Source organism: Chlorocebus sabaeus, chromosome 7 (genome assembly GCF_047675955.1).
Source record: "Chlorocebus sabaeus isolate Y175 chromosome 7, mChlSab1.0.hap1, whole genome shotgun sequence".
Lineage (NCBI taxonomy): Eukaryota > Metazoa > Chordata > Mammalia > Primates > Cercopithecidae > Chlorocebus > Chlorocebus sabaeus.
The window spans coordinates 12,718,888-12,745,042 of NC_132910.1; the positions used below are offsets into that span (position 1 = coordinate 12,718,888).

Genomic DNA, 26,155 nt, shown 5'->3' on the forward strand with positions numbered 1-26,155 from the left:
AATTTTTTGTATTTTTTGTAGAGACAGGGTTTTGCTATGTTGCCCAGGATGGTCTCAAACTCCTGAGCTCAAGCGATCCACCCACCTTGGCCTCCCAGAGTGCTGGGATTACAGGCATGAGCCACTGCACCCGGCACAGGCAGCTTTCTGACATGACTCGCTTCTCAAGGAGTCTGCATATTGGGAAAGATTAGTAATGATCACATAGAATGAATTCTTTTCCAAGTCTGTTCATTTCATGTTGCTATAATAGAATACCTGAGACTGGGTCATTTATAAAGAACTTATTTCTCTTAGTTCTGGAGACTGGAGCATCCAAGTGCACGGCTCTGGCATCTGGTGAGGATTTCTTGATGCATCATAACATGGTGGAAGGCCAAATGAACATGAAAGACAGAGAGGCACCAGGGGCTGGACTCACTTTATAACAACCCACTCCCACCACGCCATGGCAGGCCACCCAGGCTTATCATCATCTCTCTGGATTCTACAATGACCTCTGAACTGGTGGAACTTCTGACTTTTACTTTTGATCACCTCCAATCATGACACTCCAAACCATTTTTTAAAATCCTCAAGCTTTGCATTATAAGGTGTTCCATACTCTGGTCCTTTTTTCTCTCTCTAGTCTACTTTGAGCCACTCCACTACATTCCGGCCTCCCTGCTCTTCTCTAAAGTGTCAAGCTCTTCCCCATTTCAGTCTCTTCTCACACCTGTTCCCACTGCCTGGAGCCCATTTCTTCCCACTCTTTACATACTGGCTTTTTTCTAGCCTCTAGGGCTCAGTTTAAATGACCCATTCAAAGAGGTCTTTCTAGCCCATATTAATTTTAAAAATGTTCCCACCATTATTTTCTATTTCAGTTCCTTGCCTCAACATAATTTGTAATTATTTCATCTGCTTTTTTATTTTCGTGTACTTCCCCAGTTAGAATGTAACCTCCTTAAAGACAGTGGCATTCTCTGTCCTGGTCACTGGTATATTCCCTGTGCCAAGCACAGTGAACGACTGTGAATAGCTGTCATCATTTTGTTTTCCTGCCTAGAATCCCTTCCCTCTTCTTTGGAAGGCAGAACCCCTCCTTTCTGCAAGGAACTCATTCAATATAGTTTAAGGGGCTGATCCTTCCTTCTAACCCAGGTCTGACCAATCCAGCCACAGTAATTGATTCAGGGATGAATATGCAACCCCAAAAGAGCCAATTGGTATCCCTCCATGAGATTTAATGGAAGTCTGCTGAGAAAGGGAGGGTCCATCTTACTGTGAGATCATGAGCTATAAGAATGGCTTGTGTTGACAGCAGTCATCTTGCTACTCTAAGGAGGGAATCTGAGAATCAAACCAAGCAGAAGTTGGCAGGGCCAGGATACGGAGAGACAGTCTTATCTTTGAACTTCTGAACTCCTGAATCCACCCATGCCCAGATTTTCCAGGATGATGAGGGAAAAAAAATTCTTTTTTGTGGGGGCACGCACAAATTCGAGTTGAATTTTATTAAAAATTTTTTTTGTAGAGACAGCGTCTTTCTATGTTGCCCAGGTTGCTCTCTAACTCCTAGCCTCCAGCAGTCCTCCTGCTTCTGCCTTCCAAAGTGCTGGGATTACAGGCCTGAGCCACTGTGCCCAGCCATTTTTTTTTTTAACAAGGTCTCACTCCATCACCCAAGCTGAAGTGCAGTGGTGCAGTCACTGCTTACTGCAGCCTTGACTTCCCCAGGCTCAAGTGATCCTCCCATCTTAGCCTCCCGAGTAGCTGGGACTACAGGCATGTGCCATCACATCTGGCTAGTTTTCTGTTTGTTTCTGGTGTGTATTTTTTGAAGAGATGGGGTTTCACCAAGTTGCCCAGGCTGGTCTCAAACTCCTGGGCTCAAGTGATCTGGCTACTTTGGTCTCCCAAAGTGCTGGGATTACAGGCGTGATTCACTGCACCCAGCCTGAATTTCCTTTTAACTGAATTTATTTTTAACTGAAAGAGTTCTGGCACATGGTGCTCCCAAAATGTTTACTGAATGAAAAGGCAGATCCACTCTTGGTGTGCTAAGTAAACCTACTTTCTAACATGACTCAGCTTCTCAAGCCTGGAAGGCTGGCAACAGACACTAGATTGTGGTAAATTCTCCAAGGTTGTATGCCACCCTATTAGGCCCATTGTGCAGGCTACCAGCCAGGCAGCCTCTCTGACAATACACCAATCTGTCTTGTTGTCTAGTGCCATTTCTGTTAGAAAGCCCCATGACACAAACCCTCATCGTTAGCCTGAGAGCATCTCAAGTACAGAGTCCCTGCCTGAGAGCATCTCAAGTGCAGAATCCCTGCTTTGTTCACCCTGGTGTCAAGCAATGACTGCCATGTTGGCACTCCATAACTGTCCACTGAAAGAAAAACTCCAGCCACAATACTTGTTGCCAAAATGTAGAATCTAAAATCAGAATCTGAGAATAAAAAGACCAAAGAGGGAAGAACAGAGATATTGTTCCCCATCCTGAAAGCTTTTGGCCTTTTCTTTGAAATAAGCATCCAGAAACTTGTCTATGTCCCTGATCACCTTAGAAAACCTAGGGAAGGGACAAACACATAGAATCAGAGTTTAGGGCTAGAAGTGGTCTGCATCTCACTTGATCTTTTTACAAGGACAAGACCAAGACAGTCAAGGAATTTGTCCAGGGGTCCATTCACGGTAATCCTTGGGGCAGAGATTAAAATCCAACATTTCTGACAATTCTGAATCATTGTGTGATCCACCCTCCATAGGCCAGACAAGAAGAAGGTTTAACATTAGACACCTGAGTGGCTGCTGTGATAAGATACCATTAAACATGACAGCGCAGCGGTGATGTGAGAAAGGTAATGATCTTAAAGGCTCACTCTCCAATGTCTCATCTCTCAGAAGGCAATCATCATTTTGCGCATACATGCATAAATTAAATTGTGTTCTATTTTAACCTAAAACTAGAGACAGTTATGTGCTAATATTGAGAGGGGTTGTCTTCACCAAATTTGGATTTTTTTTTTTTGAGACAGGGTCTCACTATGTTTCCCAGGCTGGTCTCAAACTCCTAGGTTCAAATGATCCTCCTGCCTCAGACTCCCAAAGTATTGGAATTACAGGTGTGGGCCACCATGCCTGACCCCATATTTGTATTATTTCACCATAGATTCCAAATTTTATTTTATTTTATTTATTTGTCTTGAGACGGAGTCTCTCTCTGTCACCCAGGCTAGAGTGCAGTGGTGTGGTCTTGGCTCACTGCAACCTCCGCCTCCTGGGTTCAAGCGATTCTCCTGCCTCAGCCTCCCGAGTAGTTGAGATTACAGGTGCCTACCACCACCCCTGGCTAATTTTTTGTATTTTTAATAGAGACAGGGTTTCACCATGTTGGCCAGGCTGCTCTTGAACTCCTGACCTCATGATCTGCCCGCCTCGGCCTCCCAAAGTGCTGGGATTACAGGTGTGAGCCACCACACCTGATCCCATATTTGCATTATTTCACCACAGATTCCAAATTTTAAAAGGAAGGATTTATAGGGCAAACTCTCCTGCCAATTTGCTTTAAAACCAAAGCAAGCCACTATAGTTACAAGTTGGATTTACAGAGTGTCTGCAAATAAATATAGTTATCACTCTTTCTAGTGAAGAAAGTTTATCTATGTAAAAGCAAAATGTTAAGAATTTTAAAAACAAATTCCCACAATGTTCCTCATCTAGTCTAACAAGCTCCTGGAAAAGAAACCCTTCCTAATTCTTTCTGAATACTGTTAATGTTTATTTCTCTGGGGGTTTGACAAAGTTCACTTTCCTCATTGTCCTGTCCCGATATTTCTTTCCTATAGTGTTAAAAACAGATCAACTTAACGGTAAGACACCTGGTTTTTTACTTGAAAAGAGAAAACATACTAAAATATATTCAAGGCGAGTTGCAGTGGCTCATTCCTGTAATCCCAGCACTTTAGGAGACCAAGGAGGGCACATCGCTTGAGCTCAGGAATTCAAGACCAGCCTGGGCCACATGGTGAAACCTCGTCTCTGCTAAAAATAGAAAAATTAGCCGGGCGTGGTGGCATGCACCTCTAGTCCCAGCTACTTGGGAGACTGACGAGGGAGGATCATCTGAGCTGAGATCACGCCACTACACTCCAGCCTGGGCAACAGAGTGAGACCCTATCCACCCACTCAAAAAAAATTTTATATAAATTTCATGCCATTGCAATACAATAAATGGGACAAATGCTTGCTAATGTTCATTTTACCTTTGTTGATTAAAAATCGCAATCCCCGCAATACGCTGCTTTACGAATATTTTTAACATTCAAAATCCAATAGAGATGCTGTTAATATGTTAGCACTATCTTTGTGCAGCTGTCCATTGGTAATCTCAGGGATATTCATTCCAAGCTCCGCACAGGCAAATGTGTATGCTCAAGCTCCTGATAGAAAATGGCATAGTATTTACATATAACATACACGCATCTACTCGTGTACTTTAAATCATCTTTAGATTACTTATAATACCTAATACAATGTAAATGCTATGTAAATAGTTGTTATATTGTGTTTTAAAATGTGTATTATTAGGCCGGGCGCGGTGGCTCAAGCCTGTAATCCCAGCACTTTGGGAGGCCGAGACGGGTGGATCACGAGGTCAGGAGATCGAGACCATCCTGGCTAACATGGTGAAACCCAGTCTCTACTAAAAAATACAAAAAAATACCCGGGCAAGGTGGTAGGAGCCTGTAGTCCCAGCTACTCGGGAGGCTGAGGCAGGAGAATGGCATAAACCCGGGAGGCAGAGCTTGCAGTGAGCTGAGATCCGGCCACTGCACTCCAGCCTGGGTGACACAGCGAGACTCCGTCTCAAAAAAAAAAAAAAAAAAAAAAAAAGATTATATATGTATTATTTTTATTGTTGTGGTATAATTCTTTAGTGGGTTTATTTTTTTGAATGTTTTTGATCCACAGTTCTTGAATCCGCAGATGTGGAACCCATGGATATGGAGGGCTGACTATATACATCCCATGCATTGAGAAAATAGGAAATGGCTTAATTTTTATTTGAAAGTGGAAACCTTTGGCTTCAAGCCTGCCATTCAACACTGATGACATTTCAGTCGTGAGCCGCACAGTGGGCTGACTCCTGGTCACTGCACCTCTGCAGCCAGCTGTGCAATCAAGTCTTTGGCATCTTGCATGGTGGATGGTATCTCTGAGCCATTCTTAGTCACCTGGGTTCCAAACAAGAACATCTTCCTGTCATTTCCCACTTCAGATAATGCCAAAGCTTCATGGATATCTGTAATGTGATAGGCTGCTTCAAGATCCTTCATCCGGAGTGGAATAAGAATAAGACAAAGTTGGTTATTTTGCAATCCTTTCAGATAAACACATTTATTACTCTTATTTATTGCTCTCAGTGACCACCCCATTTTCATATAAAGGATATTGTGACTCCATTATTATGAGCCCAGAGGTTGTCTGAATAAAAATGTTTTCATAAGAATTATGCCAGCATTTATGAGTTATCAAAAAAAAAAAAAGTATATTCTGGAATGAAGCTAAGCCAATATAATACCTTCGTTTTCTAAACAGTGCAGTCAATCTGTTTCTAATTTTGTTTGTTTGTTGTTTGTTTAAAGACAGGGTCTTGCTTTGTCGCCCAGGCCTGAGTGCAGTGGCAGAATCTTGGTTCACTGCAACCTCCGCCTCCCATGTTCAAGCAATTCTCCTGCCTCACCCTCCTGAGTAGCTGGGACTACAGGTTTGTACCACCATTCCCCACTCATTTTTAAAAATATTTTGTAAAGAGGAGCATCTTGCTATGTTGCCCAGGCTGGTGTCGAACTCCTGGCCTCAAGTAATCCTTCCACCTAGGCCTCCCTAACTGCTGGAATTACAGGCATGAGCCACTGCACCCAGTCTAATTTTGTTTTTCCATTTTCCTTTAATCTTCTAAGATTATTTCAACAGGAGCAATTCTTTTTATTTATATTTAATAACAGAAATTTGATTCATCTATTGTTTTAGGTCTATATCATACTTTACCAATTATAGTTCTTGCCACTGTGAGTTTTCTTTTGTGCTCATTATTTCTATTGAACAAAAAAATCATCGACCAATTTTGGGGAGTAGAGGAAGACAGAGAAGGGAATGGAGAGAGAACAGATTCAGACAAGGTGCAGTGGGAAAAGGAGGCTCAGAGGAGAGACAGGGAAAGAGATGGGGGAGTCTTGGAAGAGGGAAAGCCACAGCAAGAGGCAGAGAGGGGAAGACAGGAAGCCTGTGCTTAGGCCGCATGCCAGGGCCAAAACCTCCTTATGATGGAAATGGCAAGGTCAAAACATACATCTTTAACTCTCATATGCCAAGAATTATTTAAGCAAATGACCTGTGACATTCCCTTTCATAAATACACAGATTCAGCTATAGTTTTCCAGTCCTTTGTGAAAGTTTTTTCACTTCTAAAATTGCGTTTGTAAATGGCTTTTTGTTATTTCATAGCATTCCCCCTAAGTTTTAGAAGATCATTTTTAAATCTTTGGAAATAACCTAATATTGTGCCTTTTTTTTTTTTTCCTGTATCAATATGAACCTATCTTTTTTTCTTTTTGAGATGGAGTCTCACCCTGTCACCCAGACTGGAGTGCAGTGGCACAATCTCAGCTCACTGCCTCACTGCAACCTCTGCCTCCTAGGTTCAAGCGATTCCCCTGCCTCAGCCTCCCAAGTAGCTGGGATTACAGGTGCATGCCACCACACCCAGTTAATTTTTCTATTTTTAGTAGAGACGGGTTTTCACCATGTTGGCCACACTGGTCTCCAACTCCTGACCTCAGGTGTTCCACCTGCCTTGGCCTTCCAAAGTGCTGGGATTATAGGCATGGGCCGCTGTGCATGTCCCGAACCTATCAAATTCTATCACTTGGAGCCTGTGGGGCTTTTCCTGATGTGCTGTCCACGGTACTTAGCTGGAGTTGATTACCTCTCCAGATATTGGTAGTTGCCTGTTTGAAACTTGAATTTGTTTAGAGCCTATGCTAACTTTTTGAACAGTGTTAATGGATCCATTAACATGTGAATGATGTCTCGGGTTAATAAATTCACTGGTGGAGTTGAAGAGGAAGAAATAGGAGAGGGAGGGAGGGAGGGTGATGGATGGGAGAAGGGGCTCTCTGTAATGATAAAGCACATCAGGCAAAAATATCTCGTTTATTCCACACTTTCCTGTATGTGCCTGAATAGAGGTCATAACCCAAAGAGTAAAGATGGTAAGATGACTTTTTGAAAACCCTTATGTAATAACTTGAACCAGTGAGTCACCTAAAAGCTTGGACCAAATATTTTGGCCAAGGAATATAAACAAAGATGCATTAATCTTAAACTAGGATATTCAAATCTTTTATCATTAAGGCCCAATAAAAGCTATAAATGTGATAACAAATGGCTCTGTTTATTCAATTTGATGAAGATAACGGATACAAACCATAAGGCACAGTATTGATAAATTTGAATATTAAAAATGAAAATCACTCGGATGCAGTGGCTCACATCTGTAATCCCAACACTTTGGGAGGCTGAGGTGGGCAGACTGTTTGAGCCCAGGAGTTCAAGACCAGCCTGGGAAACATGGTGAAATCCCATCTCCACAAAAAATGCCAAAAAAAATTAGCTGGGCATGGTGGTGCACACCTGTAATCCCAGCTACTAGGGAGGTTGAGGGAGGAGGATCACCTGAGCCTGGGGAGGTTGAGGCTGCATTGAGCTATGATCATGCCACTATACTGCACTCCAGCCTGGGCAACAAAGTGAGACCCTGTTTAAAAAAAAAAAAGTCCGAGCGCAGTGACTCACACCTGTAATTCCAGCACTTTGGGAGGCCGAGGCAGGTAGACTGCTTGAGTCCCGTAGTTTGAGACCAGCCTGGGCAACATGACGAAAACCTGTCTCTACAAAAAATGCAAATTAGTCAGGTGTGGTAGCTCGTGTCTGTAGTGCCAGCTACTTGGGAGGCTGAGGTGGGAGAATCGCTTAAGCCTGGGAGGTAGAGTTTACAGTGAGCTGAGATCACACCACTGTACTCCAGCTTGGGTGATGGAGTGAGACTCTGTCAAAAAAAAAAAAAAGAAAAGAAAAGAAAAAAGGAAAAAAAAGAAAAGAAAAGAGGGGAGAGGAGGGGAGGGGAGGGAAGAAAATCTTCTGTATAAAAGTAAGCAAAGTAAAACGATAAGCCACCAGGATGCTGGGAAAGATAATTGTAATGCACATAACTAACAAAGGATTATTTTTCCAAATGATATGAAAGCCTCCTACAACTAAAATAAGAAAGATAAACACCCTAGTAGCAATTTGGGAAAACATATTCATAGGCAATTTACAGATGTGGAGACCAATAACTAATAAACATCTGAAAAAATGTTCAAACTCACAAGTGGTTAAGGAAATGAACATTAGAATAATAAAAAACAAGTTCACCCATCAGACTGGCAAAAATGAAAAAGTCTGACAATACCAAGTATTGACAAGGATGTAGAGCTGCAAAAACTGTCATATTCTGCTGGTGGAAGAATAAATTGGCGCAACATCTTTGGAAAGTAACTTGGTGATATCTAATAAAACAGAATATGTACAAATCCAAAATCCCAGCAATGATTTTAGGCATATCCACCAGCAAAATGTTCATACACATCCTCAAAGAGATACATACATGAAGGCTCACTGGCAGCACCATTAAGAACAATAAAAAATTGGAAATAATTTAAATTCCCAGCAGTAAGAAAATGATAACATTTTGGCATATTAATGCTATGGAATACTATACAGCTCACTTACATGTACCATGATCTAAATCTTTGTAGTTTATGGTACTTAAGATGCTCCACTTAAAAACAAAACAATAAAAGCATCCCTCTCTCTTTTTTTTAATTTTCTTTTGAGACAGAGTCTGCTGGACTAGCTTCTGTACTGGACTTTAACATAGGCTCCTATTTGAGGTCATCATTTTTAATTACTTAGTTTACTTCCATATACATTCACCCATAGAAGTAGTAGGAGAAAAGTCAGGAATTGAGCTCTTCTATGATTGGCAAACTTAACAACTGAGAAAGGGACTTTAGCATTATAATATTATAGATGTTTAAATTGTTTTTCAATTTTTATTGTGTTAAATACATATCAGAAAATTTTTCTCCTTAACCATTTTTAAGTGTACAGTTCAGTGGCATTAAGTATATTCACAATGTTATGCAACTCTCACCGCCATCCATCTCCAAAACTTTTATCTGCAAAACTGAAACTCTGTATCCATTACATGATAACTGCATATTCCTCCCTCCCCCAACTCATGGAAATCATCACTCCACTTTCTATTTTTATGAATCTGACAACTCTAGGTACCTCATATAAATGGAATCAGATAGTATTTACCCTTTTGTGACTGACTTATTCACTTAGCATAATGTTCTCAAGGTTCATCCGTGTCGGGACATGTGTCTGAATTTCCTTCCCTTTTAAGGCTGAACAATATCCCATTGTGGCCGGGTGCGGTGGTTCACGCCTGTAATCCCAGCACTTTGGGAGGCCCAGGTGGGTGGATCACTTGAGGCCAAAAGTTCGAGATCAGCATGGCCAACATGGAGAAACTCTGTCTCTACTAAAAATACAAAAATTAGCCAGGCGTGGTGGCATGTGCCTGTAGTCCCAGCTACTCAGGAGGTTGAGGCAGAGAATCACTTGAACCCGGGAGGCGGAGGTTGTGGTGAGCCAAAATTGCGCCATTGCACTCCAGCCTGGGAGACAGAGCAAGACTCTGTCTCAAAAAATTAAATAAATAACTAAATAAAGAATCGGGAGTGGTGGTGCATGCCTGTAATCCTGGCTACTTGGGAGGCTGAGGCAAGCAACTCACTTGAACCCAGGAGGTAATGAGCTGAGATCACACCACTTACACTCTAGCCTGGGTGCTAGAGCAGAATGCTGTCTTTAAAAAAAAAAAAAAAAAAAAAAATTCCCTTTGCATGTGTATACAGTATTTTATATATCCATTTATTTTGGGTAGCTTCCATTTTTGGCTGTTATGAGTAATGCTGCTATGAACATATCACAAAAAACATAAAATATATAAAACAAAACAATATAAAACATAAAGAAACATAAAACAGCCAAACATACAAATATCAGTTTGAGTCCCTGCTTTTAATTCTTTTCACTGTATGCCCAGAAGTGGAATTGCTGCATCATAAGGGAATTCTATTTTTGATTTTTTTTTGAGACGGAGTCTCACTCTGTCACCCAGGCTGGAGTGTAGTGGCGCTATCTTGGCTCACTGCAACCTCCGCCTCCTGGGTTCACGCCATTCTCCTGCCTCAGTCTCCCGAGTAGCTGGGACTACAGGCGCCCCCACCACCACTCCCGGCTAATCTTTTGCATTTTTAGTAGAGACAGGGTTTCACCATGTTAGCCAGGATGGTCAAAATCTCCTGACCTCGTGATCCCCCACCCTTGGCCTCCCAAAGTGTTGGGATTACAGGTGTGAGCCACCGCGCCTAGCCTCTATTTTTGATTCTTTTGAGGAACCATGTTACTGTTTTCCATAGCAGCTCTGCAATTTTACATTCTCACCGACAGTATACAGGGGTTCCAAATTCTCCACATATATTTAATATTTTTAATGCATGTGTAGAATAAGTTTGGCTCAGTCTGATTGATCTAAAGCAAAACGATTTCTTTATAAATGGTAGCCATTCATATTTTGTTGAATCAAATTTAACAATTAACATGTATTTATTGAAGTAAGTTCAACACACATCTGTTGAATTCCTAGCATCCACAAGACAGTATACTAGGTATTATAAGGAACACAAAGATGAATAATAGTCTCTACCTTCAAGGTGTTTATAATCCAAGAGCTCTAATAAACATAAACTGAATTAAATATATAGCTTATTGTTGACTAGCTATTACACATATACATTTTTTTGTATTAAATACAAAACTACTATATTTGCACAGATTTCTACCTGTTTGTTTGCAAACACAACCAGAGGAAGTACTGGGTTTGCCGCAATTAGCTGATGAAGGTATTTCTTGGCTTCAGGTAATCGGCTGTGATCTGCTGAATCCACCACAAAGATAAGCAGCAATCCCTTGGATAGGTACGTTTCCCAGTAGGACCGAAAAGGTTCACTGCCACCAACTACAGAGAATAGTAGAGGAAGAAGACACACACACACAAAATTACAGAAGCACCCACCCTGGGAGCAGGGAGGGCACATCCAGATTTCTGAACACAGGACAGGTGTTTTGATAAAATATCACCGTGTTAGAGTGTACCCAGTCCTCAGAGGGACCAGAGGCATGTTAGTGGGGAACTGGTTGGTGAGAAGAACCATCACAAGTGGTTTATTCATTACTGTATCACAAAGGATGAGCAGAGAGATGCGAAATACTACAGGGGATGTCTCCTGATCCCATTGTCCACAGCAGCCATGTCAGCCACTGCATCTTTATCAGTTATAGCTCAGAAAATGGGAGTAAGGCCAGGTACAGTTGCTCATGCCTGTAATCTCAACATTTTGGGAGCCTGAGGCAGGAGGACTGCTTGAGCCCAGTAGTTCAAGACCAGCCTGGGCGACGGGGTGAGGCTCTGTCTCTACAAAAATAAAAACTAAAAAATGGGTCGTTGTGGTGGTGTATGCCTGTGGTGCTAATGACTAGGGAGGTTGAAGCAGGAGGATCACTTGAGCCCAGGAAGTGCAGTGGCGTGAACATGGCTACAGTGAGCTGTATTTGCACCACCACACTCCAGAGCGAGACCCCACCTATCTAAAAAAAAAAAAAAAAAAAAAAAGAAAAGAAAAGAAAAAGAAAAAGAAAATGGGAGGATGCTACTAAAATAATTAAGACTGGAAAACGATGGTAGGATAAAATACACATTAAAATAAATTTTAAATGAACTGAATTCATTGGCTAGTCTCACTTGCACAATTTTTTTCCTTTGTCAAAATCCTAGAAATAACTTCTCCTCTTAATATTGCACAGAGTTAACATGATCCTGTGGGTATTCGGGAATATTTGCCTCAGAAAAAAAAAATGCCTTTGATTACTTCATCCTGCTGATTCTTCCCAGAATAAACTTTTTGGTTAATGATAACAACATGTATACAATGGATTTTGTTTTCATTTTTGTCCTAGAAGGAGTATTGGCAAACCATGGCCCACAGTTCAAATCTGACCAACTGCCTATTTTTGTACAGCTCACTAGGTAAAAATAGCTTTTACATGTCTAAATACTGGAGGAAAAAAAAAAGGTAGAATAACATTTTCTAACACAGGACTATTATATCAAATTTAGATTTTGGTGCCCAGAAATAAAGTTTTATAGTAACATTGAACATATAGAACATATTGTCTATGACTGCTTTCTCAAGACAGAGTTGAGTGACTGCAATAGAGAGCAGGTGGCCTGCAAAGCATAAATTAGTTCCTATGTAGTCCTTGACAGAAAAACTTTTTGGACCTCTGTTTCAAGAACTTAACAAAAGTATTTTAAATGCTAACAAGAAAGGATCTTTGCCTTCCCTTTGGCTTCCTTTGTACAGAGGTAGGCTAGTCATTCTTTGAAGTATTTTGTGTTTTTAATTTGTTAAAATAGTGCTGTGTGACCTTCTAAGTAACTCATATGGTTTTAACACACTTAGTGAAAACATCAGTGGACGTTTGGGTTGTTCCTCATTTCTTGCTGCAATAAACAATGCTGCTGTAAACATTTTTGTATTTGTCTCCTGAGGTCCGTACAAGCAAGAGTTTCTCCAGTTATCTAAGCATGGAACTAATGCCAAATACGCCAAATTATTTTCCAAAGAAGTTGGTACCAATACACACTCTGCCAACAGTTAATAGCCAATAAGTTTCCTCTATATCCACATCCTCTTTTTATTTTTATTTTATTTTATTTTTCCTTGAGACGAGGTTGTGCTCTGTCATCCAGGCTGGAGGGCAGTGGTGCAATCTCCACTCACTGCAACCTCCGCCTTCTGGGCTCAAGTGATCCTCCTTTCTCAGTCTCACCAGTAACTGGGACTACAAGCACGAGCCACTAAGCCTGGCTAATTTTGTATTTTCTGTAGAGCTGGGGTTTCACCATGTTGCCCAGGCTGGTCTTGAACCCTTGAACTCCAGTGATCCACCCACCTTGGCTTCCCAAAGTGTTGGAATTACAGGCGTGAGCCACTGCACCCGGCCACATCCTCTTCAAAACTTGATATTATCAGATTTCTTTTTTTTTTTTTTTTTGCCTAATTTGAATTCTACTTACTGATCAAGTTGAGTATTTTTCATATGTTCACTTCTAATTTGTTTTATGTGAAATGTTATTCATGTCTTTTGCCAATGTTTTTATGTTGTTTTTATTTGTAGGAGTTCTTTATATATTCTGGATACTAGGCATTTGCTTGGATGTGTTGCATGTATCTTCTCCTGTTTTGTGGCATCTTTTTAATGAACAGATGTTTTCCATTTTAATGTAGTTACATTTATCCATCTTTCTTATGGTTATTATTTTTTGTATCCTGTTTAAAAAATCTTTCTCTATCCTGAAGTCATAAGGATAGTCTATATTTTCTCCACAAAGCTTTTTACATTTGGCTTTTATCCATCGGAAATTGATGTATACATCTGTATGCATAGGAGGCAGGAAACTAATTTCATTTTTATTCCATGCTGTCCTTGCACCATTTATTGAATAGTTTCCCCAGTGGACTCTCTAGTCTGTTCCTTTGGTCATTCTGTTCATTCTTGTGCCAACACCACACATTTTAATTTCATAGCTTTATAATAAGATTTGATACTTGATAGGACAAGTCCATCTTTCTTACTAATTTCTTCGAGTGTCTTGACTTTCTTTACTCCTTTGCTCACTCATGTCAATTTTAGCCTCAGCTTGTCAAACTCTTTTTAAAAAATCTTGTTGAGCTATTGATTGGAATTGAATTGTATCTAAACATCAATTTGGGGAGAATTAATATTTTTTTGATATAATGTCTACCTATTCATGAAAACTGTATTATGTCTCTATCTCTTTAGGTTTTTCAGTGTTATTCAATGACATCTACAGATTTTCTCTGTATAGAATAGACACATTTTTTTGTTTGGTTTATTCCTATCTTTTGTTGCTATTGAAAATGGCTGCATGCTGCTGGGTAATAGAAATACCATTAATTTTATATTGTTATATACAGTTGTCTTGCTAAGCTCTTATCATTTCTAATAATTTGAAGGGTGTTTTAGGCTTTCTTTGAAGACAATCATATAACTTGTAAATAAGTATTGTTTTATTTCTTCCTTTCTAATTCTTACGCCTTTTATTTCTTTTTCTTAAACTGACTAGAACCTCCTGTATAATGTTGAATGCAATTTTTTTTTTTTTTTTTGAGATGGAGTTTTACTCTTGTCATCCAGGCTGGATGGAGAGCAGTGGCACGATCTTGGCTCACTGCAACCTCCACCTCCTGGGTTGAAGCAATTCTCCTGCTTCAGCTACTCCTGAGTGTCTGGGATTACAGGCACCTGCCACCATGCCCGGCTAATTTTTGTCTTTTTAATAGAGACAGGGTTTCACCATGTTAGGCCAAGCTGGTCTTGAACTCCTGACTTTAAGTGAGTGATCCGCCCTCCTTGGCCTCCCAAAGTGCTGGAGTTACAGGCATAAGTCACCACACCTGGCTATTTTTCAAATGTCAAACCAACCTTTCATTCTTGGAGAAACTCATCTGGTGATATATTATCTCTTTAATATATTAACTGAATTTAGTTTACTACAATTTTGTTCAGATTTCTGCATTTCCGTTTCTTATACTCTTTGCTGGTTTGGATATACGGTGACCTCATACCATGAGTTGGAGAGCATTTCTTTTTTTCCCCTATTCTCTGAAAGAATTTATGTAAGATTAAGATTGATAAGAGCCCACCTATAAACCAACTGATCAGGTGTTTTTCATTATAGGATGATTTTTTGCTATTGATTTCTTTAGAAGCTTTAAATTATTCAATATTCCTATTTCTTCTTGAGTACATTTTCCTAAGACACATATTTGGAGGATTTTTGCCACTTATCCAGGACTTTATATCTATTGGTACAAATTTGTTAACACAGGTATTATACTCTTGTCATCTTAATGAATGATATGCTCTTTTTCCTTCATGACATTACTTATTTGTGGTTTCCAGATTTTCCTTAATGAATTTCACCAGAAATTTGTCTATTTTGTTTATCTATTCAAGGAACTAACTTTTGACTTTGCTGATCTTTGCTACTGTGTCTTCATCAATTTCATTCACTTCGTGTCTTTATCATCTCTCCCTCAACCTCTTTGGTTTTACTCTGTTGTTCTTTTACCTAATTTACATTGCATATTTAACCTATACGTTTTCAGCTATTTTCCTTTCAGCTATAAGCATTTAAGATTATAAATGCTTTAAATGCTAGTTTTGATCAGTAGATTTTGTCATCTTCTTTTTTGAGACATGGTTTCACTCTGTTGCCCAGGCTGGAATACAGAGGCATGATCACGGCTCACTGCAACTTCTGCCTTCTGGGCACAAACGATCCTCCTGCCTCAGCCTCCAGAGTAGCTGGGACTACAGGCATGCACCACCATGCTCAGCTCATTTTTTGTATTTTTTGTAGAGGTAGGATTTTGCCATGTTGCCCAAGTTGTTCTCAAACTCCTGGACTCAAGCAATCCACCTGCCCTGGCCTCTCAAAGTGCTGGGATTATAGGTGTGAGCCACTATGCCTAGCCTGAACTCATATTTGATTAATCTTAATTTATGAGAATACTGGGGGTCTTTGCTCCAGAATTAGAAACTGGGGGAGCTACTGACTGGGAGCATGTTAGCACTCTTCCAGGGGCCCTCATGTCATGCAGGCATCTTAGTGCTTTCCTATTTTGTCTCAGGCCCACTGCAGATTAAATACTGGTATGTGCCTCTAGATAACACCACTTTTTTATTTGCTTATCTACTGTGGCTGTCACTCCAGTTTCAACTCATGAGTTGTTTTATTTTTCTTTCTTTGGAAGGAGGGAAAGGGCAGGAAGAGTAAAGCAGGTAGCCTTGCAAATTTGTCTTACTTGTTGCAAGTTCATCAATGCTTTAAAAAATAAATTTTAACCAGGATATGTGGTTTTGTCACAGAAAGGCCCTTCAAAAACTATAATAGGAACTGAAATCTCTCCATTTATTTTTGCCACTACTTTTTAGTGCATAAACTAAAAGAATTTTTTTTAAAGATTAAGATGATCTGTAAAATGTTGATGAAGAGATATAGGCAAAATTATATGTGAATATATCATTTCTACAAATAGGCTTATACAATAAAACTTCACCTCCCACCAATCCCCAACATACTCCAAGTGTTACACGATAGCATAGCAGCCCATACAGATTTATATCACTGAATACCACTGGATGCTGCATCCTAAAAAAAGCCTCCTTAGAAGCTATGCCTGTGGCATTATGAAAACTTACCTAAATTGATGGCTTAATATAGCCACTGTGAAGATACACATTTTAAAACTTAAAGGTTGCAAGTGTAAACTGCTATTCTTCTTCAGGATATTGATGATTATGATAAAAATTGGGAACACAGTTAGCACTTAATGCATTTTTGTTGAATATGTACTATTTGCCAGACATTGGGTATATATTGTTGAACAAAACAAGTATAGCAAAAGTTACCATCTAGTTGGGGGGACAGATCAAAAACAAATAAAAATAAATAGTGAATGTTATTAAAAACCTTATGGAGGAAGCAAACAGCATTGGGGAACATACTTAGAAAGAATGATTTTATGGGCTGGGTGCAGTGGTTCACGCCTGTAATCCGAGCACTTTGGGAGGCCAAGGTGGGTGGATAACCTGGGGTCAGGAATTCGAGACCAGCCTGGCCAACATGGTGAAACCCCATCTCTACTAAAAATATAAAATAATTAGCCGGGCATGATGGTGTGTGCCTGTAATCCCAGCTACTCACGAGACTGAGGCGACAGAATCGCTTGAACCTGGGAGGCACAAGTTGCAGTGAGCTCAGATTGCACCACTGCACTCCAGCCTGGGTGACAGAGCAGGACTCTGTCTCAAAAAAAAAAAAAAAAAAAAAAAAAAGATTGATTTTATGGGGCCATGTAAGCTAATACCTGAAGGTTGAGGAGCAAGCCATCATGGGAAGAGCAGGGGTAGTAGTATGTCTGACAGCAGGCACACCCAAGAAAGCTCTTGTAAAAGGAGAGAAAGAAAGGAGTACAATAAGCCTGGGGTGAGGTAAGGTTAGGGAGGAGGCAGTTTATGAAGAGCCTCATGGGCCATAATAAAGACTTTCGATTTTATTACAAGGATGAGATCTCCACTGAAGAGTTTTAAATTAGCAAATGATAAGTATGTGTTAAAATACTGCTCTTCATAAACAGATAAAAGCCAAAGTGAAAAGGTGACTATAATAATCTAAGTAATAGATGATTGAGGTTCTGATTTGCATAGAGGCAGTAGAAAGGATGTAACCAATGCATTTGAGAGATGCGTTGGAGCTGGCAAAATTCATAGTGTTTTACTTGTGGACTGGAGGTGGGGATGCAAAAGGAGGAGTCAAGGGTGACTCTCAGGTTTCTGGCTAGAGCAACCTGATGGGTATGGAGCCATTTACTGACCAGAAGATTACAGGAAAAGGAACAGATATGGGAAAAATCAAGCATTTTGTTTTTCCCTTGTTAGGTTTTAGAGGACTTGGATATGTTTGGGCTGGATAGATAAATTTGGGAGCCATTAGCATATAGATGGTATTTAATGCCATGAGGATGGATGAATGTGTAAAGAGAAGACAAGACCACTTGACCCAACTTCAGGAGAGAGTAATATTTAGAGGTGGTGACTCCAGAATTACTATCCAGTAGGGGCCTGTGGACTGCCATCTATTTAGAAGAAGAGGTTTGGAGCTTGTCTATAATTTTATTTGCAGAGAAGCAAGCACACTGTACTTAAACTTAGATTGCATGCTCATTTGCAGCAGTGTGGGAAGAAGGCTGATTACAGGAGATTATAGGAGGGAGTGCTAAAGCCTTCCTCTAAACTCTCCCTTTATCACCACTACTGTAAAAAGGAGAACATCAAAAAAGCAAAAAGTGATTCCCCCCACAGTGTACCTGGGTATTAAACTACACATCCATTCTAAAAGTCTAGGAAAATTTGATTCAGTGTTAGTTTTCACAAAGACTCAATGTTGCTAACATCATGTCTGGCTTAAGAGAGAATAAAATGTGGCTATCTTGTGACTAAGGAACAGAGAGCTTACTCTCCAGGAACTCCATTTGGCCATCTTCAGTGTGGATGCAAACTGCATTGAAACCTTGGGTGGGTGCCACACTATGCTGGACTCTGTTTGAAGCTAGAGAGTGGAGGACACTGGTTTTTCCTGCTCCGTCCAGGCCCAGCACTAGGATTTGCTTGTTTTTCTCCTGTGAAACAAAAGATAAATCAATAAGCCCATGCTATCAGGGGCTCATTTTTCTGGGTCTTGGCAGTGGGCCTGCCTGTGGAAGAATTCAATAATATTCTTGGAATTGTAACCAGAATAAAACTTCACGGGCCAGGTGGCTCACACCTGTAATCCCAGCACTTTGGGAGGCTGAGGAAGGAGGATCTCTTGAGGTCAGAAGTTCCAGACCAGCGAGACCCTGTCTCCAAACAGAGCGAGACCCTGTCTCCAAAAAAAAAAAAAGGATAAAACTTCACGAATATTTTATAGGTCTAGAACAAACTATACCAACCAGTGAACATTTTCTAATTAGCTGTTCATTATGTGATACTAATTTCACATCCCTCCTCCATCCCCTAACTCCTGATCAGTCTATCAAATAAATACTACCAGCATTTATGAGTAGTGCTATAGATTACAGGACCAATTTTCAGACTTCATTTTGCTTCTTGAATTCATGTCTATGAATTGGAGACTGCACCTGAGTTCATTTTGTTTGGGGTCTTGGGACCTCCGTGGTGCATGTATTGACTGTGCCACTCAGTGCATAAGCATCTAAGGTCTCAATTATTAATTTCGCCTGTCTTCACAATTGAATAACTAGATTGTAAGATCTCAGAGCAAGGTTTCCCTCTTATACATTTTTTTTTTGAGATGGAGTCTTGCTCTGTCACCCAGAGTGGAGTGCAGTGGCATGATCTGGGCTCACTGCAATCTCCGCCTCCTGGGTTCAAGCGATTCTCCTGCCTCAGCCTCCCAAGTAGCTGAGATTACAGGAGCACGCCACCACGTCCCACAATTTGTATTTTTACTACAAACGGGGTTTCACCATGTTGGTCAGGTTGGTCTCGAACTCCTGACCTCGTGATCTGCCCACCTTGGCCTCCCAAAGTGCTGGGATTACAGGCATGAGCCACCACACCGGGCCTCCCTCTTATAGTTTTTAATATAAGTATCACAATTAAATGAAAAGGTTATAGAAATTATTAAGCCAGTTTCAATCACAAATTAATATTTGTTTTAAAAACAGACGAACTTGGGAGGCCAAGGCAGGCAGATCACCTGAGGTCGCAAGTTCGAAACGAGCCCGGCCAATACGGTGGAACCCTGTCTCTACTTAAAATACAAAAAATTAGCCAGGCATGGTGGCGGGTGCCTGTAGTCCCAGCTACTCCAGAGGCTGAGGAAGGAGAATGGCATGAACCTGGAAGGCGGAGCTTGCAGTGAGCTGAGATCGCACCACTGCACTCCAGTCTGGGCAAGAGAGCGAGACTCCATCTAAAAAAAATTAGCCAGGTGCAGTGGTGGGCACCTGTAATCCCAGCTACTCGGGAGGCTGAGGCAGGAGAATCACTTGAACCTCAGAGGCGGAGGTTGCAGTGAGCCGAGATGGCGCCATTGCACTCCAGCCTGGGCAACACAGCAAGACAACATCTCAAACAAACAAACAAAAAAACAAACTGATGAACTTGAAGTAAACTTAGACAGAAGCATTCTAGTCTGGGTGTCGTGGCTCTCATCCAGCATTTTAGGAAGCTAATGCAGGTGGATCACTTGAGGCCAGGACTTTGGAACCAGCCTGGCCATCACGGCATAACCCTGTCTCTACCAAAAATACAAAAATCAGCTGGGCATGGTGGCACATGCCTGTAATCCCAGCTACTCGGGAGGCTGAGGCATGAGAATTGCTTGAACCTGGGAGGTGGAGATTGCAGGAGCTGAGATGACACCACTGCACTCCAGCCTGGGTGACAGAGACTCCATCCCCCCCGACCCCCCCCAAAAAAAGAAAAGAAAAAAAAAGAAAGAAGCATTCTATCAATGTGTTAGCCTTAGAATTTTTATGGCAAATGACTGAGGGACAGAAGGGCAGGCTGGTGTGAAGATCGTTCAGAGTGCTCCGAAATGTGGTTTCCAGGGTGTAAACTTTAACATAAAGACTTGTACAGAGAGCATGATCTATGAAGGCCATACAGTGAATAACAGAATTTGAAAAAAAGTAGGCCAGTGCGGTGGTTCACACCTGTAATCCCAGCACTTTGGGAGGCCGAGGAGGGTGGATCACCTGAGGTCAGGAGTTTGAGATCAGCCTGACCAACATGGTGAAATCCCATCTCTAGTAAAAAACAAAATTAGCCGGGCATGGTGGCGCATACTAGTAACCCCAGCTATTGAGGAGGCTAAGGCAGGAGAATCACTTGAACCTGGGAGGTGGCGGTTGCAGTGAGCCGAGATCGTGCCATTGCACTCCAGCCTGGGCAACATGAGTGAAACTCCGTCTCAAAAAAAAAAAAAAATGTACTTATTTGTTCTTAGAGCAAATCTTTGATGGTTCTTAAAGTAAATTGTATTTTCATAGGTGTCTTCCATCCCTGGCTCTTCTCCATTCCCTTCAGTTGCATCTAAATGTTATGATGTCATTCTGAGAGTATGTCAAGGTAAGGAAGAAGGGCAAGGGAGACTTCATTGGATGGCTTACAATTGCATGTTTTTAAGCAATACCGGCACCAAGAAATGGCAGCCAAGAGTGGATTATGTCCTGTCAGTCTTCACCAGAGGCCCCATTCAGCCTACCCCGACATACTTCATTCATTCTAAGATACACATTCCGCCCCCCACATTCCACATTTTAACATCTCTGAAATTAGGATGTCTTTGACAATTGAGAGTATATCATATTTTGATTGGCGGAGTTTTTTATTTATTTATTTTTGAGACAGAATCTCGCTCTGTGGCCTAGGGTGGAGTGCAGTGGCACCATCTTGGCTCACTACAACCTCCGCCTCCCAGGTTCATGTGATTTTCCTGCCTCAGCCTCCTGAGTAGTTGTGATTACAGGCACATGCCACCATGCCCAGCTAATTTTTTTGTATTTTTAGTAGAGATGGGGTTTTGCCATGTTGGCCAGTCTGTTCTGGAACTCCTGACCTCAGGTGATCTGCCCGCCTTGGCCTCCCAAAGTGCCGGGATTACAGGCGTGAGCCACCGTGCCGGCTTTTTTTTTCTTTCTTAGTGGTACCTAGACTAACGACATCTTAGGTCCTATAAAATAGTGTGAATAAAAAGTAGTTCCCAGGCCAGGCACAGTGGCTCTTGCCTGTAATCCCAGCACTTTGGGAGGCTGTTGGGATCAAGCTCCCCAAAATCTGGCCATAAACTGGCCCCAAAACTGGCCATAAACAAAATCTCTGCAGCAATGTAAAATGTCCATAATGGCCATAACGTCCAAGCTGGAAGGTTGTGGGTTTACAGGAATGAGGGCAAGGAACAGTTTCCGCCCAGGGCGGAAAACTGCTTAAAGGCATTCTTAAGCCACAAACAAAAGCCTGAGTGATCTGTGTCTTAAGTGCATGTTCCAGCTGCAATTAATTCGGCCCATCCCTTTGTTTCCCTTAAGAGATACTTTTGGTTAATTTAGTATCTATAGAGACAGTGCTAATGACTGGTTTGCTGTTAATAAATATGTGGGTAAATCTTTGTTCGGAGATTTCAGCTCTGAAGGCTGTGAGACCCCTGATTTCCGACTTCGCACCTCTATTTCTGTGTGCGTGTCTTTAATTCCTCTAGGGACACTGGGTAGGGTCTCCCCGACCGAGCTGGTCTCGGCAGAAGGCCAAGGTGGGTGGATCGCTTGAGTTCAGGAATTGAAGACCAGCCTGGGCAACATGGCGAAACCCCATCTCTACCAAAAATACAAAAATTAGCTAGGCATGGTGGTGTGCACCTGTATTCCCAGCTACTTGGTAGGCTGAGGTGGGAGGATGACTTGAGCCTGGGAGTTGGAGGTTGCAGTGAGCCGAGATCACGCCACAGTACTCAAGCCTGGGCGACAGAGCCAGACTGTCCCAAAACAAAAACAAAAACAAAAACAAAAACACCAGTTCCCTTTCCAACCACATGGCTGTCCCTATGCCCATCCTACCTAGAAATTCTGCATTCAGGCTTCCTCACATTTATCTTCTCGAGACTAAGGAAAGCTGAATTTGTAAAACAGAGTTCAGACACAAAATGTGATGCTGAACACCATTGTTTTTTTGTCAGAAGTTATTCCTTTAGCCAAATATGGGTCTATGTAGTATGTGTTTTACCAGAGATCAAATATCTGTTAATCCGTGGTGGCTCACGCCTGTAATCCCAGCACTTTGGGAGGCCGAGGCAGGCGGATTGCTGGAGTCCAGGAGTTTGAGATCAGCCTGGGCTACATGGCGAAACTCCATCTCTACACAAAAATACAAAAATTAGCTGGACATGGTGGCGTGCGCCTGTAGTGCCAGTCACTGAGGTTGGGAGATGGGGGCGGTGCCAGGCTGAGGTGGGAGGATCCCTCCAGCCTGAGCGTCAGAGTGAGACCCTGTCACAAAAAAGAAAAAAGGAAACAAAACAAAACAAAACAAAACAAAACAACAACAACTGTGTTAATCATTCAAATTGTTTAGAACCAGATCGTAGCTCTAAGCCAAGGAGCCAGTTCAGGAACTCCAGGAGCACAGAGACCATCCAGCTGACCCAAACAATGCCAAGTTTTTAAGACCTGTCAGTTAAAACTTTTCCGCCATGCATTCAGGGTACTGGTGGTCTGAAAACAATGAAGGCATCAACTGCAGCGTCCCCAACACCTCCTGCATTCTGGAACCCTGCCCCTTCTGACAAAGAACGCATTCACTGCAAAGAGGGCCTGCGTGCGGGGAGGGTTCGGGACTGGTTTCTAAATGTGGTCAGGTGGTCTGTGCGCTAGTGTTGCGCGCTGGACAGATCCAAGGGCAGTGGAGGGGCCGTTCCCCATGTCCCCATTAAGACCGAGATCACTTGTCCCTCAACACTAGACCCGACGAAGGTTAAGACACAGGGGTAACGATACGGGCGAGGGTGGGCAGGGGGCCCGGGAAAAAGGGGTTGGCGATGGGTCGTTCAAAGTTTGGCACATCGCTTTCATCCATAGGTAAATAGCCCTCAGTTGAGATCCATTCCTTCCCGCGCGGGTCGGGGGCCTCCAACGTAACAGAGACAGCGCCCGGGTCTGAAAGCCGACAATGGCCTTGGGGCAAGGGGTCCTGGACACTGGATCTCTTACCAGCGGCTCGAGCGGGGTCCTTGTCAAGGTGCTGTCCTTGTTCTCCCCTTCCTCTTCTTGTCCCTTAAATTGTTCCTTCTCTTTCTTTGTCTCCTTCCCTTGCTTTGTCCTTTTTTCCTCTTTCTCTTTTCTCTTTCTCCTCTCCTGCTTCTCTTGCTTCTCCTTTTCTTTTTCTTTAATTTTCTGCTCCACCTCCTTTCTTTTCACTTTCTCTTCCTTTCCCTTTTCTCTGATTTTCTCCTTCTCCGTCTCCTTTTCCTTCTCTTTCTTCTTCACTTTCCCCCTCTCCATCCCCAGCGCCGCGGTTTCCTTCCCTCCCGCCGCGTGCCCGCGTGCTGAGCGGTGGCTCTGGGCCCCAGGTGTGGCTCCCAAGGTGCACGCCCGACGGAGACGTAGGCCCCGCGGCGTAGACAACCCGCGGGAGCCGCCAACCCCGGCAGCGCCGCCAACACCCGCTCACCCGGCGGATGCAGGGCTTCTTGCAGCGGATTCGCTGAACCCGCAGGGGCACGCAAAGAGGGAAGGGCGGAGGCGTACGGGATGGGTTGAGCCCAGCCAAGCGAAACCAAGAGGTCCCAACCAGGACGCGGACAGCTCGGCGGGGTATGTATCATTGCTGCAGAAAAAGCGTCCCTTGCGCGATTCCCTCGGGCCGGGCAGGGTGGCTGAGGAGAGCCTTCCACGCGGGCCGCAACCTAAGCAACCTTAGCGTCTGACGTCCCCGGCTTCAATCCCGAGCCCGGCCAGCCTACGCGAAGAACCCCTGGGGCGCCAGAGTCCAAAGGTTCCGGGGAGGATTCTCAGCGTTTCGCCAGCTGTCAACCACGAGCCTGTACTGCTCATGTCGTGTATTTCTCCGCCCTCTCCCGAGTAAACTCCTCTAGGAGTGTCTCCAGACTACTACCCAGGATTATTAAAGACAGATAGAAGAACGTGAATGGGTTCCATTGTTTTAAGTTCCTTTTTTTTTTTGAGTCTGTCACTAAGGCTGGAGCGTAGTAGTGCGATCTCAGCTCGCTGCAACCTCCAGCCTCCCGGATTTAAGCGATTCTCCTGCCTCAGCCTCCCAAATAGCTGGGATTACAGGTGTGAACCACCACGCCCGGCTAATTTTTCTATTTTTAGTAGAGACGGGGTTTTACCACGTTGCCCAGACTGGTTTCGAACTCCTGACCTCAAGTGATCCACCCGCCTCGGCCTCCCAAAGTGCTGGGATTACAGGCATGAGTCAGCGTGCCCGGCTTGTATTTCGCTTTTTAAAAAATTATTCGGAGATAGCCTGCAAGAATCACAGCTGCTAGTAATGCTCAGTATTAAAACTAAAACCTAATGATCTAGTCACTCCTAATTATCTAATAAATGGTAAATAAGGCACACGAGGTGGTTTTCAAAGGTGGTATTGTTTCTCAAACTGACTAAGAAATATCTGGAGGGTTCCTTTTATCTTGCTAAACTGAACTCTTCAGTATATTTCAGTTTAGCACAATTACTTATTTATTTTTTGAGACAGTCTCACTCTGTCTGCCAGGCTGGAGTGCAGTGGCACGATCTTGGCTCACTGCAACTTCCACCTCCCAGGTTCAAGCAATTCTCCTGCCTCAGCCTCCCGAGGAGGTAGGATTACAGGCGTGTGCCATCACGCCCAGCTAATTTTTGTATTTAGTAGAGATGGGGTTTCACCATGTTGGCCAGGCTGGTCTCGAACTCCTGACTTCGGGTAATCTGCCCACCTCGGCCTCCCAAAGTGCTGGGATTACAGGCGTGAGCCACCGCACCTGTCCAGCACAATTATTATTATTTTTTGAGACAGAGTTTCACTCTTGTTGCCCAGGCTGGAGTGCAATGGCATGATCTCGGCTCACTGCAACCTCTGCCTCCCAGGTTCAAGTGAGTCTCCTGCTTCAGGCTCCCGAGTAGCTGGGATTACAGGCATGAGCCACCATGCCCGGCTAATTTTGTATTTTTAGTAGAGACGGGGTTTCTTCATGTTGGTCAGGTTGGTCTCGAACTTCCGACCTCAGGTGATCTGCCCGTCTCGGCCTCCCAAAGTGCTGGGATTACAGGTGCGAGCCACTGTGCCCGGCCACAATTATTTTTTAATGCAATAAACTTATTTTCCTTCATTGTATCTGTTTCAAATAGACTTGTAAGGAACAATGAATGGCAGGTTCCAGAAGGTTTGAGTGATGCAATGATTTTTAAGGTTGGCTGTTCCCAATAGCATTGGAATTGCTATGCTTAATCACTTTTTCAAAGGTTTACTTCTGTTTATACACACACTAAGATGAATTTTCAGTAAGTTTACACTGAAACTTACCGAATCTCTCAATCCCATTAGATTAGTTTTGTGAGTTTACTAAGAGGGAGAGTACACACAATTTTGATACTCAGCTTAAAAGAAAATTCTTGGTTATACTAACCAGGAAGTCCTCCATAAAATGCCAACACCCAAAACACCTTAATCCATATTCACTGCTAAAATATTTTATTTTAAAATGTACCACAGTGAATGGATGTATCCATACTGGTTTTTATAAATGTACACATACACATCCATATATTTG

General features: G+C 42.5%; 1 protein-coding gene across 3 annotated transcripts; it reads right to left on the bottom strand.

Annotated features, from left to right (window-relative positions):
* Nucleotides 1-5,024: 5,024 nt before the first annotated feature.
* Nucleotides 5,025-25,009, bottom strand: ARL9 (ARF like GTPase 9). Of its 3 annotated transcripts, XM_073017357.1 has the most exons (5): nt 23,592-24,989; nt 18,338-18,500; nt 11,013-11,188; nt 7,851-7,943; nt 5,025-5,321 (listed from the first exon to the last, which is right to left on the bottom strand). In XM_073017357.1, the coding sequence occupies exons 1-5, from the start codon at nt 23,880-23,882 to the stop codon at nt 5,142-5,144; spliced, it is 903 nt and encodes a 300-aa protein (XP_072873458.1). In that variant the 5' UTR covers nt 23,883-24,989; the 3' UTR covers nt 5,025-5,141. The 3 variants fall into 3 exon arrangements, with proteins under 3 accessions (XP_072873458.1, XP_007996814.3, XP_072873459.1); XM_007998623.3 differs by lacking the exon at nt 7,851-7,943 and having other exon boundaries at nt 23,592-24,874; XM_073017358.1 differs by lacking the exons at nt 7,851-7,943; nt 11,013-11,188; nt 18,338-18,500 and having other exon boundaries at nt 23,592-25,009.
* Nucleotides 25,010-26,155: the final 1,146 nt, after the last annotated feature.

Bases quoted from the DNA above. Each gene is read 5' to 3' on its own strand.
- ARL9 (XM_073017357.1), bottom strand. From the start codon at position 23,882: ATGGAGAGGGGGAAAGTGAAGAAGAAAGAGAAGGAAAAGGAGACGGAG. The intron at 11,189-18,337 runs GTAAGCTCTCTG...TATTCTCTGTAG, and splicing joins CCAAATGGAGTTCCTGGAGA to TTGGTGGCAGTGAACCTTTT. The intron at 5,322-7,850 runs GTGTGAGTCACT...CTCCGGATGAAG, and splicing joins CCAAAGTGCTGGAATTACAG to GATCTTGAAGCAGCCTATCA.